The sequence below is a fragment of the Protopterus annectens genome, chromosome 11.part0 (assembly GCF_019279795.1).
Source record: "Protopterus annectens isolate FY-2018-M chromosome 11.part0, PAN1.0, whole genome shotgun sequence".
Lineage (NCBI taxonomy): Eukaryota > Metazoa > Chordata > Ceratodontiformes > Protopteridae > Protopterus > Protopterus annectens.
In genome coordinates this window covers 1,196,099,820-1,196,120,474 of record NC_056745.1, presented here as the reverse complement: position 1 = coordinate 1,196,120,474, position 20,655 = coordinate 1,196,099,820, and the positions used below count along the sequence as shown (strand labels likewise).

The 20,655-nt window shown below is 45.7% G+C and overlaps 1 protein-coding gene across 4 annotated transcripts in view; it reads right to left on the bottom strand.

The window, feature by feature from the left end:
- CBLL1 (Cbl proto-oncogene like 1) overlaps positions 1–20,655 on the bottom strand; it is a 264,968-nt gene that overhangs the window by 179,094 nt on the left and 65,219 nt on the right. For all 4 annotated transcript variants that reach the window (XM_044088558.1, XM_044088556.1, XM_044088557.1 and 1 more), the window contains exon 2: positions 16,401–16,568. In XM_044088558.1, coding sequence (XP_043944493.1) covers positions 16,401–16,568 — 168 coding nt within the window. The remainder of the gene's footprint in view (positions 1–16,400; positions 16,569–20,655) is intronic.

Genomic DNA, 20,655 nt, shown 5'->3' with positions numbered 1-20,655 from the left:
GGGATGTTTAGTCCCATGGAGAACATGTTTTTGACATTGGAGCGTGCTTGTATGACCTGGTCTTTGGATATACTTGGTAGAGGACTGGCATCAGGAATGCTACCATCCACTCCATGTTCACCACACAGCCGGGCATTCCCTTTTAGGTTTCAGACCTAGCTAAAGAATGAATTGTGACTGTCTTTAGCTAAGGATTCTAAATTTAGCCTTGTTGGAGGACTTAAGATAATATGAAATGCTTAATCAAGCTGTGGAGGATATTCTTCCTCAGAGCAAGCGCTCTCTCCTGTTCTTAGATATCAGTTCAATTATTTTGTTGCATAACTTGTACAGTCCCCCAGGGTGGCTTACTTTTTATGGGAATACCTAGTTGTCCTGTTCTGTACAGCCAAGTCAATGCATTTAAGTGGCTATAAAAAGGTATTTGTGTACTTCTCTGTATCGGAGTCACTACTGGCTATGCTGGCAGGTCATTTAAAGCTTTTTATTCCATCACTTAAGTGACAGTTTGCTTCGGAAAAATGTCTTTTTAAACTTCTGAGCGGGTGCCAGGCTTTATCTTTAGTTCAAACAAGACAGATTTATGGTCTGACCTTACCATGGAGGGCAACACACAGGGGTAGTGCAGTGATGCCCCATGTTGGGGAGCACTAGGTCCAGGACACTTGAGCCCCTAGTGGGGCTGCAGACCAACTGTTCCAGGGCATCTGAAATCGACAAAGTAGAGGAACCTTGTAGCAAAAGTGTTAGTACTCATGCAAGATGTCCAACTGATGGAAGAATATAGTTTAAATCTCCCATGTCCAAGGTACTTTGCTGTAACAGAGCGACTCTAGCAAGTTCAGATAGTCTGTGTGCTTCTCCTGGTTCATGTTGGGGGGGGAACTGTAGCAAGCGATAATGTGGAATGGTATTTTAAACTATAGTCATTTGACCCTGGAGAAGCTCGAGAGTTGTACCAGTCTTGAGGTGTATTCGGATTTAATGAAAAGGGATACACCCCCACCTTTGGTTCTTTCACACTTGTTCAGGGGTCTAAACATGTGAAAGGCCTTGTATGGCTGGGGTACTCAAGCAGCCTTGAACTGGATGTTTGTGACTGCACAAACATCAGTATCTTCCAAGGTGAAAAGTTCTAGGGAATGCAGTGTACTATTTAAGCTCTTAATGTTAAGCAACATGGCCTTGACTTTAGTGGATTTCTTTATATTAGAAATTTTGTTGCGTTGGACATGGTCTTCACCTGCCTCTTCAAAGCTTTCAGATACTGGCAAAGACCACCTCTGGCAAAGCAGAGTGGACTGTGACATGCCCATGCACTTGTCCAGCAATCAAGAACCCTCAATCCTTACCACTTACACCAGTGAGGAGCATCCATATAGGAAAAGGATAATAAATACACACAATAAATTTCCCGCAAGAGCTCAGAGATCAGTCAGTCTGGGGCTGGTTTCTCCCTCTCTCTCCAGGTCCCCAATAAGATTCCCCACTGGCACAGCTACAGGGTCCAGATCTCAGCCTAATGAGCAAGCTAAAACCTCCAGCACCCTCTCTGTCCAACCAATGCTTCGTGTCCCTGCCCAAGTAGCTGACACTTGAAATAAGAGTTTATACAACCACACAGACACTCCTGGGGAAGGCTGGCACAGGTTCTCCAGCTGTGCCCCTTTTACCCAGACTATACGGTAGAAATAACTGCTGCCACCCAGCTAATATTTATTAGCTACTCAAAAGGCCCTTATGAAGGGTGTCCAATTATTACTCCGCAATATTATACAATTGGTAGGTGCAACAAGTCAAAACTTGTCTGAAGTGACTTGGAACAGTATTCCTATATACATGCAATGTACTCTTGGAGCTTAAATTATCACAAAACAGCCACAGTTGAAAGGTTTAAAAATATTTAATAAATACACAAGATAATACTTCTTTGAATTCTTGACTAGCACTGTGTAGTAAGATTACCAAGAAATGTTTTAAAATGCAGTAGAAAAGTTCATCACGGAAAAACACTTAGAAATAGGTAGGAATTAGAAAGATTAGACAGAGAAACACTGAAGTCTAAGATCCTACTTACATATAGCACAAGACAGTGCTGGTGATGTTGGACGTCCTCAAGACAAATGCTATCATTCGTTCTTTCCTTAAATTGACAACCACCACTGATTAATTTCAGATTACATGATTTCTTTCTGGTTCCCAAGCTAACAGATTGAGGTCAATAGTCCCTTTGATCTTGCACTGGACAGCAATAAAAAATTATACATGGAAATTCTAGCCATTAACTAGCCTCAAAACAGGCAGAATTCCTTCATCCAGACATATCTGCTCAGAATTTTGACATCAAAGACTGACATAAAATGCTTTACTTATCCTTCTTACAGCAGAGTGCACGGTTACATTTTTGCAGTTCAATAATCCAATGTAGTCTTTTCACATTTAAGAGAACAAACCTGTGGCTTACATCAATATTTAATTTATACAATATATTTACAAAATGACAGAATTATTTACAAAATTCTGGCTAAGGTGGCAGCCTTCAATTATCTTCAGACTGGCCACCATGTCTTCCCAGGCTAATAGACCCTGGATCCCCCTGGAGTGACTCCAGTGGCTGATTTCAGTAACTGGTTTAATCATGTTTTGTTTGTAGTGTGTTATCTTAGGGAAAGGTAGAATGCTGCACAAGGCTAGGGACATAACCTGCCTGGGAGACAATCTGAGCATTCAGTCATGTCTGTCTTCATATAGTCCAGAGAAGTACATAAAGTCATTCACACCAACATGTACTATGGCAAAGTCAGAACGGTAATTGTTGATTAGTGACTTGAGTGCATATGTAATGAGATCCTGGCACCCGATAGGCAGCTGACTGCAGCCTTCTTATTCAAGCTGGTGAGGGGGACATCAGAGTGTCTCACTACCGAGTCAAATATGACCAGAACATTTGGTTTTGGAGGTGTTTGCCTTGCAGGCTTAACTGCTGAGACAGTTATGTGTGTTGAAATGTGTAGTGGTGAACTCCGTTTGTGTACCAGTAAGTGTAAGTTGTTTGCACCCCCGAGGATGCTGGTCTTTTGGTAGGCTCTTAGGGAGTGCCTCAATATATATGGGTTTGTATCTTGACCTTGTGTGAGGGGGGAGTTGTGTGTGCAGACAACCTGTTGTATCTCTTGTTTACGGTTATGGGAGGGGATTTATTCTAATTCTGTGGTATAGTTACATCCCTCAAATAACTCTTTGCTTTAGCAGCAAGTGGCTGTCAGTATACACAAGGTAATTGCTACACTGCCTCAGGATGCCCATGTCAATCAGGGTGGCTGGAGAAATGGTGGGAAAAATGAAGTTATGTACTCACCATAACGTTCCATCTGAGTAGATACTTCATTTTTCTGCAACCTGTGGGTAGTCGGATCCGACCTCGGATCCGAACCGGCAGCTTTCCAAGCTCCAAGATCAGAGCTCCTAGCTCCTCCCCCTACCCATAATCCCTTGCTACCAACCACATTACCTCAGATCTGTTATTTTGCCCTAAAGGCTAAAGACGGAGAAAAATCTCCAAGGAACAATACCTTACCGAGGTTCGGGGGATGGCAGGGGTGGTTGCAGACAAATGAAGTATCTACTCAGATGGAACGTTATGGTGAGTACATAACTTCTTTATCTGAAGTAGTTACTTCATTTGATCTGCAACCTGTGGGACAGAGTCCCCAGCTTACCCAAGACCCTGGGTGGTCCCTACGGAAGGATATTCCGAAGCACCGCGGAGCCAAAGGAAGCCCTACTTCTGGAAATCATGTCCAGTTTGTAATGAGAAATGAACGTGTGGGAAGAGGACCAGGTAGCTGCTGAACAAATCTTGTCTACCGGAACTCTAGACCAAAAAGCCGTCAAGGTAGCCACAGATCTAGTAGAATGCGCACGCACACAAACCGGAGCTGGCTTCCCAGATGAAGTGTATCCCCGTCTAATGCACCGAGAGATCCAATTTGCCACTGTCACCTTAGAAATTGGTTTGCCCATGGCTGACTTAGCATAAGAAACAAACAACTGGTCTGACTTGCAAAAATCTTTAGTCCTATGCAAGTAAAAACGTAGTTGTCTGTGTACATCCAATTTGTGCAATGTGTATTCACCCTTGTTTTGGAAATTCGAGAAGAAAACAGGAAGATTAATAGACTGATTAATGTTAGCCTCTGTGGCTACCTTAGGCAGAAAGGAAGGATTAGTCCTGAGGGCCACTCTATCCTTGTGAAAAATAAGGTATGGATGCTTAATGCACAGAGCTTGTAATTCTGAGACTCATTTGGCTGAAGTAATAGCGACCAAAAAGGCCGTTTTCCAAGATAAGAATTTCAATGGCACTGAGGCCGCCGGCTCGAAAGGTGGTCTTGTTAATGCTTGTAAGATCAAGGTAAGATCCCATGGAGGAACTGCCGGCTTAATAGGGGGCTTTAAGAGAAACACGCCTTTTAAGAAGGTCTTGCATATTTTTGCTGACGCCAAGGAATCTACGCCATCCCCCACGTGATGAGAGATGGCTGCTAGCTGGACCTCAACGGTGGACGCACTAGCTCCTTGTCTAAAAAGAAAGGACAGGAAGTCCAGGATAGTGGGAATAGGAACCGTAAAGGGATCCAATTCCTTCTCCTTTGCCCAGATGGAAAAGCGTTTCCATTTACTGTTGTAGAGCTTTCTGGTGGATGGCTTATGAGCTGCCACCAGAATGGCCTTAACAGGGGACGAGATACCGGGAGTCCTAGCCGTTAATGGAACTGGATCAACCAAGCCATAAGCCGGAGAATTGACCAGGTTCGGAGTGTGGCATCTCATCGGATGCGAGATTAGGTCTGGTCTGGGGTCCAGAATCCACGGGGGAGCCACACAGACTGCAGAAAGGGGAACCAGATTTGTCGAGGCCAGAATGGGGCTATGAGAATTACTCTGCTCCCCAACAGACAGGCTTTCTGGATGAATTTCATCATCAGAGGAAGAGGAGGATACGCATAAAGGAGACCGGGTGGCCAAGCATGAATCAGAGCGTCCCTGGGGGATTCCCCTCTGGGGGGAACTATCGCGAAGTAATCGCTGCATTTTGTGTTTAGGGGAGAAGCGAAAAGGTCGCAGCGAGGTTGACCCCACTTGAGGAATATCTGTTTCGCGACAGAAGGATTCAGAGACCACTCGTAAGGGCTGAGGAATACCAGACTTAACTTGTCCGTTAATATGTTGGACCGTCCCGGAATGTGCGTTGCTAACAGAAAGCGGTTTGTGGAAATCGCCCATTCCCACACTCTCATGGCTTCGACTCGGGGGGTAAGATCTGGTCCCTCCCTGTTTGTTTATATACCAGACAACGGACATGTTGTCCGTCTGGATTGCAATAGTCCCCAGAGGAAGAAGGTGATGAAGAGCTTGCAACGCCAAAAGCACTGCCCTCATCTCTAGGACGTTGATATGATATGCAGTCTCTAGAGAAGTACACATGCCTTGGACAGACTTGCCTGCATAATGCCCACCCCACCCAAGGCAAGAAGCATCCGTGGTAAACGTGGCTTTGACTGGGGGAATTACAAAGGGTCTCCCTTAGAGTTCCTGAGCCCGTAACTACCAAAGAAGGGAGTGTCTGCACGCCCTGCTCAGGGGAATCGGCATGTCTAAGGGATGTACCGATGGTGACCATTGGACCTGGAGAGTCCACTGTAACTCGCATTCGCAGACGGGCATGAAAAGAAAGGCCGATTGCTGCTGACAGACCCTAGCACCCTCAGGACTAATTCTGCTGGAGGATCGGGGCTCTGAAGAATGCCTGTGATTTGGAGGGACAAATTGTTCAGCCTGACAGGTGTAAGAAACACTTTGGAGATCCGAGTATCCAACCTGGCCCTTATGAATTCTAGGGCTTGAGTGGGGCACAGGCAGGATTTCCTTAGATTCACTGAAATGCCCAAACAATGGGCCAGAGAGAGGGCGTAATCTCTCGCCACAACCAGTAGATGCCTGTTGGGGGCGGTGAGGAGCCAGTCGTCTAGGTAAGGGAACACCTGAATGCCCTGGAGTCTCAGGTGGGCTGCAACCACTGCCATGACTTTGGTAAACACTCTGGGGGCTGAGGTTAGGCCAAACGGAAGAACCCTGAACTGATAATGACTGGCTCCGAGCCGGAAGCGGAGGAACCTCCAGGATAGTCTGTCCATTAGTATATGGTAGTACGCATCTTTGAGGTCTAACAAGCACATCCAGTCGTCCTCCCGCAGAAGGGGGAGAATAGATTGGAGGGTGACCATCCGGAACTTTTCCTTGGGTATGAACAGGTTCAGGGACGAGAGGTCTAGGATGGGTCTGAGGTCCCCCGTTTTCTTTGGCACCAAGAAGAACCTGGAGTAATAACCCAATCCGGACTGATCTGGGGGGACGGGCTGGATGGCTCTTTTTCTTAGTAACTCTGAAATTTCCAGAGCTGCGGACTTCCTCTGATGGGGTGGAACATCGGGGAGAAGTTTGGGTTTGGGGGGGGGGGGTGTGAACGGTATAGTGTAACCTCTGGATATAATCTGGAGTACCCATCGATCCTTTGTAATGGACTCCCAGTTTGACAGGTGCTCCGATAATCGCCCCCCGACTGCCTCCAGAGAGGGACAGTCGGGCAAGCCCTTAGGGCTGTTGCGCGGGTCTGTCCGAGAAAGGTTCTCTAGACCCGAAGTTACACGGCCCCCCCCTCTGCCTCTGGGCCGGCGTCCACCTTGTCCTCTGCCTCTAGAGGACGAGTTGTCCGCAGCAGGAACGGCATTGCTGAGATTTACGGAACCACAGCTTCTTTTGCCCTCTCTGATTCCTGGAGAAGGATCTTTGGGGGCTAGAGAAGCGGACTCAGACAGCGTCTTCCCATCCTTTTCGCTTTGGACTAGCGTCTCGTGAACTGTTGAGCCAAATAAGGCCGAACAGTCATAAGGGGCGTTCGCGAAGGACGCCTTAAAGGGTTCCGTGAAGTTGCAAAGGCGGAGCCAGGAGTGACGTCGCAAGACCACTCCAGCTCCGCTAGCTCTAGCGGCTCCTTCCGTGGCATGGGAAAGAAGCTGCATTGATGTATTTGATATGGACTTTAGAGCAGCCATTAGAGTCTCAAAAACCTTTTTGTCTGGGACAGACATGGACTCCGGAGGGGCTGCAGCGTATTCCTCAAGTCACGCTGTAGCCTAATGGTGTGTGCCATGTAGTTCAGCGACCTTATGGCAAAGGCCGCTGAAGCAAACATCCGCTTCCCAATACGGTCCAATGCTCGTCTGGCGGATGGACCGAAGAACTTTCCTGGGCAAGTTCTTTCCTAGTGGCCGCCGCCACCAACATAGCATCAACCGGCGCGCCTTTGAACCAAGAAGGTCTATCAGAGGGAGGGCTGAGGACCTTGTCAGGGCGTCTAGGGATAGGCTCCATGGTGTCGGGCTCTTTCCAAGCCCTGGTGGTAATTAGATCCACCAAGGGGTCGGCTGGGGGGGGGGGGCACCCAGGAGGTAGATGGGCCTGCCTCAAAGGCCTCCAGAAATACAGACTCGTCCAGGGAGGGCTTTTGGGCAGACCAACCCCCTCTTGTACGCAACATTTCCATGATGTCTCCAAAGGAGACACCTTCAGGGGGTGACCTTGGGGAGCCCTCCGTATCATCCAAATCCGTATCCGTGGTAATGGACTCAGGGGAGTCCAGGTGCCTCCTTTTGCACAGATGCTTCCGAGGCGCCTCTTCAGCGGGACTGTCCGAAGAGGGCTCGTCCGCAGGGTGGTGTTCCTCCATAGGAACCAACTGGAGGGCTTGGGCAGGCTGTCCAGATGGACGGATGATCGAAGACAGACCCTGATACAGTGGGGGCACGGGTGGATCCGAAGGCCCGGTCGGGGACCAGGATGACCTCGACAGTACCCTCTCCACTACCTCAAAAGCTGAGGGAGACTCACTGTCCCCAGCCTGAGAAAGTAACCTCCCTGGCTCCGAGGATAGGATCGGGGTCGGAGCTGAAGCAATCAGACCAGAGGTAGTGGTGCGCTCCGACCCAATCGGCGCCGAAGACACAACCACCCCCTCTGATCCGATGCTCAACCCTCGGCCCCGAGAGCTCTGATCAGATAAGCTCGAAGGTATAGTCGGCGTCTAAGACACAGCTGCTATCGGCGCAGACGTACCCCCAGGTCCGAAAAGGCCTGGATCCGACAACTCCGAGACCCGAAAACGGGTCGGAGAAGGAGCGATCGGGGCAAAAATGGGGGCTGCACTCCCTCCCAAAGGGGGGGGGGGAGGAAGAGGCAAGAGCATCCCCATCTGCTTCTGGGGCTGCAGGAATCTTCGCATCATCCGATCCATGTCTGCTTCGGAGATGCTTAGAGTAGATTGTGAAGAGGTAGTCGAGGCGGGCCGGGAGGGCCGCCTCGAAGACAGAGAGAGACCTATCCTCTTCCTCCGGCTCCGGAGAAAAAGAAGGTGAACGGAGCTGAGAGGACGAGGAGACGAGGATCCGGAGACCCTCACAGGGGACTTCAGGATTTTCTCAGGCAGAGCAGAGGGATGAGACTCGGCCCGCCTTTTTGATTTGTGACAGTCTCTGTCCTTGTGGTTCTTCTCCCGGTGGGAAGAAGCACTAGATTCCACAGAGCTGGTACCTGATAAGGGAGGTTGAGTCCCAGGTACAGCTAATGGAGTAGCCGGCGCCGAAGCTACAGTAGTAGCTTGAACCCGGCTGGGAGAGGAAGAAGAAGCTGATTCCTGGGGAAGTTTTCCCGCCAGGATCAGCTTGTTCTTCCTGTCCCTGAGTGCCCGAGGGTTGAAGGCCGCACATATCTGGCAGGCCTCCGATAGATGGGCTGCCCCCAGGCACAAAACGCACTGAGTGTGGCCATCAGCTGAGGAAAGCTTGTGGCCACACTCAGTACATTTTGAAAATATGGCCTTAGATTTGGCCATAAAAACCTCTCACACACACACCCAAACACTGGGGGGGAGGGGGAAAGAAAGTTAAACTAAAGGGAGATTAGGTTTGAATTTTAACACACACACACAAGTTTAAACAAGAAAAGAAGTCTATAATTAGAACAATCTCACCAGGCCAGGAGCTCTTCACTATGAAGCAACTGTCTTTAACCGTGGCAAAAAAACGATCTGAGGTAATGTGGTTGGTAGCAAGGGATTATGGGTAGGGGAGGAGCTAGGAGCTCTGATATTGGAGCTTGGAAAGCTGCCGGTTCGGATCAGAGGTCGGATCGGACTACCCACAGGTTGCAGATCAAATGAAGTAACTACTTCAGATCTGTCTATTATGCCAGGTATGTATTGTAGTAACGAGTAGGGATGGGCAAGATAGACTAGGGTTTGCTTGTGAGACTAAACAAGGATGGTTATTCTGTGGAAGGCTATGGGTGGAAGAATATATCAGCACCTCAGAATGAGTAACCAAGTTGCTCGCTGGTTAGCAAAGCTCAACTGCTTAGAGCAGAGACAAGCAGTGGAGTTGGAGGGTTTTTTAGCAAATATCAAAGGAAAAGTTTAAGCGTTTGCATCTATACACATCAGTGCTAAACTTTGTTGTGTGGTGTGCAGTTATGCACAAACACAGTGATTAAATACAAATGGAATTAAACAGTTTAAATGCAAACTATCCAATGGGAGAGCCAAAAACTGAGCCTTTTTCCAACAATCCCCAAGTCAGATAGGTCCTGAGCTGCACACTTCTGCCACACTGGTGTAGGAGGGTCTTCCTAATGTAGGATGGCTGATTTTAGTGCTCAACAGACAAAAATTTAAATGGAAGTCAACCTTCAACCTGCAGGAAATAAAAAGTACAGTTTTGTACTTACCATAAATATAGATGTTAGAGGGTTCACACTGCTGCAGTCATTACACTTGGGTTATCCTGCCGTCAGGCGGTCCCACGGTCGGCCAGAGTTCCAAAGTCTTGGTCCGGTGTCAGTTGCTGTCGCTTCTTCCCTGACGTCAGTGTGCCAGGGGTATACAAGTTGAATCCAACGTCATTTTCTTCAGTTTGTCTTGCCCCAGATGTCAGGTGCCCTCAATAGGTAGGCAATACATATTGCTAATGAAAAATAGACAAAATAAAAGCAATACCTTCAGTTACCAGCAAATACACCTCAAAGGTTGTATAGGATAGAAAGATATAGGTAAGTCCAGCTAGTTCAGAGGGGATGGAGGGAGGGTAACCTGGACTGCAGCAGTGTGAACACTCGCATCTACATTTATGGTAGGTACAAAACTGTATTATGTTCGTGTTACATTGCTGCAGTCATCACACTTGGGTAGAATCCCAAAGCTAAGGTTGGGTAGCTGGTCTATAAAGTTAGGATTGGCTATGAGGCCCTGCAGAACTGCAGTGGCAAATCCTGCTCTGGATTTAGAGTAAAGAGGCAGGTGGTAGTGCTTAGTAAAGGTGTGTGGCCTAATGGTATTTGGGACTGATTTTCCATGCTGTGTGTAGCAGTAACGAATACAGTGTCCTATCCATTTGGATATAGTTTGCTTTGAGATAGCCTTGCCCTGTGATCCTGCAGCATATGCTACAAACAGTTGCTCAGTTTTCCTGAAAGCTTTTGTTTTGTCTAAGTAGAAGCGTGGCTGCCTGTGTATGTCCAAAGAATGCAGAAGTTTCTCCCCTTTATTCTGGGGGTTGGGATAAAAAGTTGGCAAATGGATGGTTTGGTTAAGAGCCACACTAGATATCACCTTTGGCATAAAGGTAGGGTTTGTCCTTAAAGAAACCCGGTCCTGATGAAAAATTACAAAAGGTTCCACTGCCATTAATGCCTGTAGCTCTGAGACTCTTCGTGCTGACGTTATTGCCAGGAGCAGAGCAGTTTTTCATAAGATTTTTTAGATCGGCTGTATTGGCTGGCTCAAAAGGTGGTAGGGTCAGTTTTTCCAAAATGAAACTGAAGTCCCAAGTTGGTGTTGGTGCTCTCCAGGGTAGTCTTATGTTTTTAGCCCCTCTGAGGTACTGCTTTAGCAAGGGATGAGAGAATAAAGGGGGATACGTGTTGTAATGTGCTGAAATGGCAGAGGCGTGGATCTTAATGAGTAGGATAGGCCTCTGTCCAGCATTTCAGTTAAGTATTGTAAAATCTGAGGAATGTTTGGAACAAGAGGGTCAATGCTTTGAGCCTGGTTCCAGGCGTAGAATCTCTTCCATTTTTCTGAGTAAGCTTTCCTGGTGCTCAGCCTCCTGGCCTCCAAAACGACATCCATAACAGCTTTAGAGAGAGGTGTTGCCCGTTTGACTAATGTATCTGCCATGCAGCCCATTTGACTAATGTATCTGCCATGCAGCCAGGTTTAGGGTTTTGAGCTTGCCAGGCAGGATCGGATTGTTTTGTTGAGTCAGAAGGTGTGGAATTTGAGGCAAAATCCATGGTGGGTCTTGAGCCAAGTTCCTTAAGATAGGGTACCAGTGCTGGCATGGCCAGTCCGGAGCAATCAGGATCATCTGTGGTTTTTCTTGTCTGGCTTTTAGGAGTACCTGTGACAGGAGAGGCAGTGGCAGGAAGGCATAAACTTTTAGATTTTTTCCAGCTGAACAAAAGAGCATCCACTTTCCATGCTTGTTTGTCCTGGTGCAGAATTTTTGTAGTTGGCAATTCAGTGGGGAGGAAAAAGATGTCTGGGCATCCCAATTTTTGCGTTACCATGCTGAAGATTTGTGGATTTAATTTCCATTCGTGAGTGTCCATGATATTTCTGCTTAGATCGTCTGCCAGAGTATTTCTTTCCTGGCAGGAATTGTGCTTGCAGGTGAACTTGATACGTTAAGAGTAGTGTCCCACAAGGTCCTGGCTTGCCTGCATAGGGGATAAGAATGAGTGTCCCCTTACTCGTTTATGTACCACATAACTGTGGTGTTGTCTGTCTTTATTAATAATTGTCCTGGATGCATAAGGTCCTTGAAAGCTGTTAGGGCCTTTTGAACAACCAACATCTCTTTTTGATTGATGTGAATATGCATCTGGTCTGTGGTCCACTTGCCCTGAAGGCATTTTCCTGCCATGTGTGCTCCCCAGCATAATCCGAAGCATCTGTTAGAGTTTGCCTGGCTGTGGGTTGGGTAAAAGGCTGACCCTTGTTTAGGTGACATGCCTGTGCCCACCATCAAAACTCCTGTTGTAGGTATTACTGCTTCTAAACTGCGAAAGTGTTGAGTCCAAACACTTTAGATACCATTGTAATTTCCTCATATGCAGTCTGGCATATGGTATTAGTAGTATGCAGGATGCCATGAATCCCAGGGCCTGCAGAATTTTTCTTGCAGGGAGATGGGACGTTTTTGCCAGTAAGTGAAAATAATGAGTTACTTGAACTTGTTTGTCTGGCGTGAGGTAAGCCATCTGGGTCGTTGTATTTAAGCTGGCACCCAGGAATATAATCTGTTGCGAGGGCACTAGTTTTGACTTCTTTTCGTTTACTGTGTACCCTAGAGAAATTAGTAACCTTTTTACAAACGCCAGATGCTGTAGAAGAATGTCCTTTGTCTCTGCTTGAATGAGGCAGTCGTCCAGGTATGGATATATTTGAATTCCTTTTTGTCTGCAAAAGGCAATTACTGGTGTCAGGCACTTTGTGAAGACCCTGGGTACAGTAGATAAACCAAAGGGCAGAGCAGAGAATTGGTAGTGCATTGTACCAGCTTTGAATCCGAGGTATCTTCTGCAATTTTGTCTGATAGGGACATGCAGGTATGCCTCTGAGGTCCAGAGTGTCAAGCCTTCTTGCCCAGCATGGGGTAGAAGCTGCTGTAATGTCAACATTTTGAATTTCGGAATATCCAGGTAAGTATTCAGAATTGAAAGGTCTAGTATGGGCCTCCAGGCCTTGTCCTTTCTGGAGACCAGAAAGAGTCTAGAGTAAAATCCTTGCCCTTGTTCTTGTTGTGGTACATTTTGAATAGCTCATGTCCATGAGGGCTGAAATTTGTTTTGGTGCCTCTGCCCATTGATTGTGGCAGGTCTGGCATTCCTTTTAGCCTTGGTAAAGTATGAAAGTTGAACCTGTAACCTTGACACAATATTCAGAACCCATTTGTCTTGGGCGATTGTTTGCCAGTTGAGAAAAAAGTGCTATTTTTTCCCCCCAAGGGGGCTTTCAAAAGGGACATGCTTGGCGTACGAGGGGGAAAGTCATTGTGACTGTTTCCTGTAAGGTTGAGACTTGTCCTCACCTCCTTTTGGGGTCGAGGTGCCCCACTGTCATCGTCTGCTTGAGCCTTGGGGTTGAGATCTGCCTCGGGCATCTATCTGCCTCTCTGGCCTGTCTTGACACTTGAAAGGACCAATTCTTTGTTGGACAATTTCTGCTAAACCGAGGTGGATGTACCTGTAAGAAATCCTTGACTGTTTGCATAGATTTAGCTTTATCCCCCATTTTCTTTAACACCTCTTCTGCCTTAACACCAAACAAGGTATCATGCTGTAAAGGAGCATCCAATAATTTTGCCTTAACATGATTGGGTAAACTCTGTTCTTTTAACCAAGCATGTCTTCAAATCACTGAACCTGTAACTTCGGCTCTACAAGGTCTCTAAAGAATCAAAACCACACTGCAGAGTATGTTTTCCCACCTGTTCAACTGCATGCAGTAAATCCTGCATTTCTTTACAATCATGAGCTTCTGAGCTTTCAAGCATTTTCTATTTTAACTGAGCCATTAAATGTTTTTGGTACTTAAGCATGTAAAACTGGCAATTTAAAGCTCTTACTGCTAAAGTTGCAAAAGTCATATTTTCTTCCACCATCTATCCAAAGCTCTGGAATCTGTCAGAGGGTACTGGATTTTTTGCAACGGAAGCCTTAACCCCTTATAGACCCTGGGAAATAGTTTCTGGATCCGCAGAAGGGTTTTTGTAAAGAAACTTGTGAGAGTCAGGGACTCTAATACCTGTCTGGCTTGGCTGGAGCAGGGGGCAAAGAATCAGGAGAGAAGCTAGATTCAGAGAACACATCATCCACAATGTCTAGCACAGGGGGATAGCCAGCGGCCTGTGCTGGGGCAGTAAAAGGAAATCCTTGAGCCGTTTCTTGGATTCGGAGTAATCCTGGTTTTCCCATTGGAAATGCTCCCTCATGGCATGCAAAGTTTCCCCAAAAGAATAATCCTCAGGAGGAGAGGCTGAAGGGATAGATTCTTCAGCAGAGTCCTCATAGGGAGGTAGAGAGTATCCCTGGTCTGAAGAGGAATCAGAGGAAATGGAAACCTGATCAGAGGAATCAGTCTGTATCCTGCCTAGGCCTTTTCTCAGGAGGAGGATGGGAACCCTTGATTAGAGTAATGAGGTCTTCGGCCATTTTAAGCATCTGTTTCTTAGGCATGGAAGACCGTCCAGGAGAATGCTGTACTTGTTTGTCTTTAATGGTACCTGATGTTTTAATGGTAAGTTGCGAAGGTCTGAAAACGCCCTCAGAAGCCGATGCCTGCTCAGCGGCTCCGGACCCATCTGAGGGATTAGTTTCCGTAGGCCCAATACCTTGAGTTTCCAGATGCCTAGTTGTCTCCACGTGGGAGTCGGAAGCAGGTGTCAGGGGCTGCAAAAGTGCCTCACTGAGAACCGGCAACTGGCCTAGAAGAGGTTTCATCATCCGTTTTGGACCTCGGATGCCTGTCTTTATCCTCGTCTTTGCATTTTTTCAGTATTGAGGTAGTCGGTTGATCCGACGGCATAGTATAATTGAACCTTCAGCCAAAGTAGTGCAAAGCAAAATCAAAATGTCTTTTTATAGTGAGTTTGTTAAATCTAGCACAAAACCGACAACTGACGTCGTGATCAGGGCCTAGGCAAGGAGTACAGTAAGAGTGGAAGCCCTCATGAGGTATTTGCTTCCCACAAGAAATACAATTAACTTTTTCTGACATCGGTCAGAGGCAAGAAAAAAAAAGTTTCCCCAACGGGGTACTTAGCTTTATTGAAGACTTTGAATATGAAATTCGACTTTGAAAATCTCAGGAGTCGGCCGACCGGCACTTGCGAACTGCTTCTGCTTCGGGCACCGTGCGGCAAGAAAGACTGAAGAAAAAGGAGTCTGACGCATCTTTTATACCCCTGGCACACTGACATCAGGGAAGAAGAGACCGCAACCGACACCGGACCAAGACTTAGGAACTCTGGCTGACTGCGGGACCGCCTGACGGCAGGATAACCCAAGTGTGATGACTTCAGCAGTGTAACACGATGAACATCAGAGTTATACCATTTAAAAATAATTTTTGAAACGCGAACTAACTAGAGAAGATATACTGAGTAGTGCAGGCCCATTTTTGAAGATGCAATAATCTTTGGTACTCTCCAAAAAGAAATCTGGAAGGCCATAGTTTGCACAGTACTGAGAGTAAAGGTGCGTGTGAGTGTGTCTGCTGTTTTAGATGACAGGCAGTCCAAGTCTTGCTAGTTGGTGCACAACTTCCCATCATGCATACGAGGCAAATTCCTTCCCTCCTGAATGTTGTGTCCAAACAAGGTGAGTATGTGGAAAATGGAAATAAAGAAATTGAAAGGATTCAGGACATTACACTTGCGTGATGTTACACGTATAAAAAAGAAAAAAAGGGTAACTGCATTGCATGGTAGGGGCCGTCCTTTACAGGGTTCCTTGGAAAGTTTTACTTGAGAAGCTGTAGTGCTATAGTTCTGATTCAAGCTCATAAATGCTGCAAGCAGCACATTCTTCAAAGAAAGAAACTTACTGTCTGCTCATTTGCACTCAGGACAAACTTTGCATCCTGTGCCTAGATGCAAGAAGCTTTCTGTTCCTGAAGCAAAGGTAAGAAGGGTTATTTGTCAAGAATACAAGATGTCTGTGTGTAAGCATTCCCTCCACAGTTCAAAGACTTGCTGCAATATTTGTTGCATCATGTAAGCAAGTCTTTGAAGGAAATATAAAAACAAGTTCCACAAAAGCCAAAATGGTGTGCACAGAAACTGCATAAACAGATAGAAGCAGGAAAAGTTTTTGCATACAGCACTTGAGCTGGATTAAAGGAAGAAAACCTTGGCATTTACGAGGAACAAGACTTTAAATTGCACTTCTGATCAAAGACTATTCCATAATAAAAGGCACCAGCAACAAAGCTCTACAACATGGAGGATTTACAGGACTTTGTAAAACCTGATTTTTATCATACATCGTCCAAACAGGTAGGCAGAGGAACAGCAGCTTTAAAATTACATCCTAATGCTGCTCACTACTAAAATGACAGCACATTGCAGACTATCCAACAGCACAAATCCTCCTACTTAGCAGCAGGGCATTGCAGCTTCACAACATGCCCAGTCTCCAAGTCTCACAATGGAATCTATAGAGCCATACAAAAACATCTAGCTGCTGCATCTGACCATCCTATGAACTACCCAAAACATCTGACATACCATCTTCAACTGCTTGTGTCTTCCCAGGAAGTCTACTCATAGTTCTTTGACTGCGAGGCGATGCTTTAATTTTAGTAGTCTGCTTCGAGATTAATTTGATTGGAATTCGCCGACGAACATCAGGACCACCCAAGGATCCAGAGCTGTTTGTACCTTGCAGATCACTGTCTAAAAAATGAAATACAAGTTCCATTACATATTTGGATAAATGCTGCAATTTATACTGACATATATTACTGCTCACTGGCCAGCACAGTGGTGTATCAATAAAATGCAGTCAAACAATCATGTGTGCACATAAAAAGTAAAAATGAAACCTGGAACCCCAGTTAAGTCTGGAAAGCTCAGGAACTACTCTGTTAACTTCATATTCTTAAATGATAACCTGGCAAAATGCCACGCTTCCACAAACCCTGAGAACACTGCTGTCTATACAGAACTTTTCACAATAACCCTGTAAAACCATGTTAATAGCTGCAGAGATGGCCGTACCCACTAGGAATAAGCACACAATTGAAGCCAAGACATCCTGATGGAATCAATCAATCAACACACTGTACAACAGAAGACAGAATATCAAGGCAAAAATTAGGTGTAGCACTCCGCTTGATAATCACTCTCAAAACAAACTAAATTCAAGTCTACATAAGCCAAATTTAAGGTAGATCTGGCCTCCCATGTCAAGGGTAACCACAATGCATTCTTTAGCTATATCCACAACCTCAAAAGGCAGTACACAATTATATGCAAAGCTCACTGTTAATGAGTCGCGTACACTAAACCAGAAGATACAACAAAACTACTGGCAGACAAATTTAGCTCTACCTCTCTACCCCAACACTCCTCAGAAAATAGCATCAAATACAACTCCCCAAACTAACACTAAAGTGAAATGCAAAGCTATGGAAATAATCATGGACATACTCAATGACATATGAAGCCTCCAAATACTGCACCCCACTCACTTTAGTTTCATCAAAAGCAGGTCATGCCTATTCAGCCTGGTGGACTTGGAAAGTCACCAAAGCAATGAACAAGGGCCATGACCTGGCCAAGCCATCTGACAATTAGGAACAATCATAATACACCCCCCCCCCCACAACAACGCCAAAGTTTTCAAAGGGTTGATACAGACAAATAACTGGTGTCAAAGCCATGGACAAACTAAACTAAATACCAAGAAATACATAACAGTATCCTTTAGGAAGTCAGTCAACCCTGGTAACTACCATGCTGACAACCCCCCCCCCCCAAGACTCAATCCAGTAGTCAGGTACTTGGGGGCACATGTAAACACTAATCTAGCAAAATGTGTATACGGGTGTTAGAAAATATGCAACTTATAAACAAGGGTACATCTCATCTCCAAGGAGGGCACTGCTTCACTTTATACAGAACTCATTACACCTACCACTGACTATGTACCCAACCAAGCACACCTACCAAATGGAACATCCACAGAAGTTCCCCACTGAAAGAATACGGGGCATAGCACATCCTATGCAGACTGCCTAAAAGCTCTACCCCATATTGTCTCCTAGAGGCTGTTGAGGGGGATGACTGGCATACAAAAGCATTGTCAGACCCATCTTAATGGGCCTGTAGCATATCCCAAAAACATACAGTACCAGAATTACCCATTATAAAAACTTAAACCTTGCCTGTGACAAACAAGGCCTGCTGGAGAGAGAGGTATGCATCTTAGATTCTACACCTTCCCTGGAGCAGGCTCCCCATAAACGTGGAGGAGATAAGGAACCAGAAACTCACTCCTGGTTTGGCACCCGCCTCTCTAATGGAAACAGGTAACCAGTAAATATTTAATCTCCAAGCATCTGCTTACACTAAGGGTGACTGAACTTGTCAGATATTTGGGACGCATGGCTAGGCTTAAAAAGGTCCCGATTGTTAGCATTGCACACACCTATGAACCTACATGAAAATTAAGCTTTAGGATTGGTAGAATTCCATAGGTTACAGTAGATTAGCTGTATGGTGTAAAAGCATTCAATGAATACTGAAAAAAGAAAAACTTAAAGAAAACGAACATGCAGAAATAGCACTAACCACATGACAAAGGTTTTACAAAAGTCATTCCTGGTGACACAGCCAACAGCAGCCTTAATATACAACAGAAAAAGAAAACAGTTCAATAAAATGCAGTTCAACAGGGAAGGGTAGTGATAAAGCATAGAAATAAAGGCAGAGCATTACATCTGACAATTTAAGTATGCTCAATTTGCCTCCATGCCAGCCAAACATCTGGCTTCCTCACGGGTCTTGAGCAGTGATCTATGCTACCACAAAGTTCTCCGTGCTCTCCCAATCATTTCAGCAAGGAGAGCATTTACAAGAAGGATTTTACCTGACCCCTAGCAGCTGATGTGAGCACCCACATCACTGTGTAAGGCGTGCTACACCTTTCCTACAGACACGCATGCTTCAATCACACGGTAATGTTGCTTACCGTCACAGACTTTGAATTACCAAGCATATATCCTCAGTCCTGGCCATTTCAGTACTGCACAAGCCTCTACATGGATGGTGATCTGCCAACTGGAAAAGCACACGTCCCTCCAGAACAAACCTCCACCATCTGCTGCCCAACTCTTCCAGGGACACAACCATTATTCAAACTTTATCAAACTTAAAAATTTCAGCTGCAGAAACAAAGTAGAGGTAAGGCTCCGGGTCTCTTATAATAATTTTATTGTAAGGTTACACAAGCACTTTCACCATTTGGCTTCTTCACACCTGAAAAAGCCAAATGGTGGAAGCGCTTGTGTAACCTTACAATAAAATTATTTGAAGAGACCTGGAGCCTTACCTCTACTTTGTTTCTGCAGCTGAACCGATCTTCCTTTTTTATTGAGGTACTTGGTTGCTGTTGGGACTGTTGTGTGTAATAAATTTAAAATTTTATTTAAATACCTCTCAACCTCCGACCATCAAAATCATAGCAATGGCCTTTAAAAACAGATAATCAAAACAGATAATCAGTTCCGTATTAGAAGACTGAAGATGTCTTGGTCGAACTCAAAAGCCTGAAACGCAAAATATCGAAGCGGCTTTTAAGCAAATTCTTTCCCTGGCCGCTTTGTTACTTTGCTATTTACGGCACTGTAGTGCAGTCTCGGAGTTGGTATATTTAAGTAGGGGGTGTGGGGGGCACAGCCCCCCACTTATGTTTAAAGTGTTTTTTTTTTGTTGGAACAGCAATTTTATGCCCTAGAGAAAAAGAAAAAAAAATGCTGTCATTGCGTACATGTTTTGATGGAAAGTTTTTTTTTTGGGGGGGGGGGGGGGGCAGAACAGGTCGTATGCACAGGAGCTGAAGGGAAAGGAAGAGGGAGAAAGTGAGCAGCTAATGCCATCTCAACCATGTTAGGTCACTGTGCAGACAGCAAGGTGAGCTGCACCAGGAGAGTAGTGGGAACTTGCAAGGTTTTAGTGAAGGGGTTGAACCTGGACACGCTCACTCCCCAAGCAGCAGTATATGGACACTGCACCAGTGTCCACAATCTCACCAGCTCTGGATGTGGGTTGGGTAGTGCCCTCAGGGGGATAAAGATGGGCCAGCAGACCCAGTGAATGAGGTGACAAGTTTGTGCCAGATGTGGAGAGTGAGAACTCTGGTTCTGTAGGGATGTTGCCTCATCACTACTGATATTTGGGCTAAAAGACTCTGAGGGTGGAGGCGATACAAGCCCTCCCTCTTCCTGTTTATTTAAAAGTTTTAGGAAGAGGGAAAGTAGACAGTGAGGAGCTCTAGCTGCCACAGAAAAGGTCAAAATGCAAAAAAAAAAATCACATTGCACAAGCTCAAAAAAAGAAAAAAAAATTTAACTAAAGCTCAGTAGCTTTAGAAAAGAACTTACTACTATGTACAAGGAACCTTCCAACAGGCCAACGTAAGGGGAAAAATGGCACAAAGACTTTTTTTTACATGGACTATAACTGCATGTACAAGCAGAAAAAGGGGGGTTGCACATGCCTTAGGACTGGAGGAAAACAGCAAATATGAAATCAATAATAAGACAACTACTTTCCTGGGAGGAATAAGAAAATCTAAGACAAAGCAAGGCAACTGTACAAAAGGATGAAGAGATCTGAATGGGGTTCCCTGCACCCCACCAGTACGGGTAAAAGATGTACTACCACAGCCTACAACAGTTCAGCACCAGAATACATCTAGCATGTCTTAGTCCTAGAGAAAAGGATTAACTCCAGACGCAGAAATTAGTTTACAACAGTG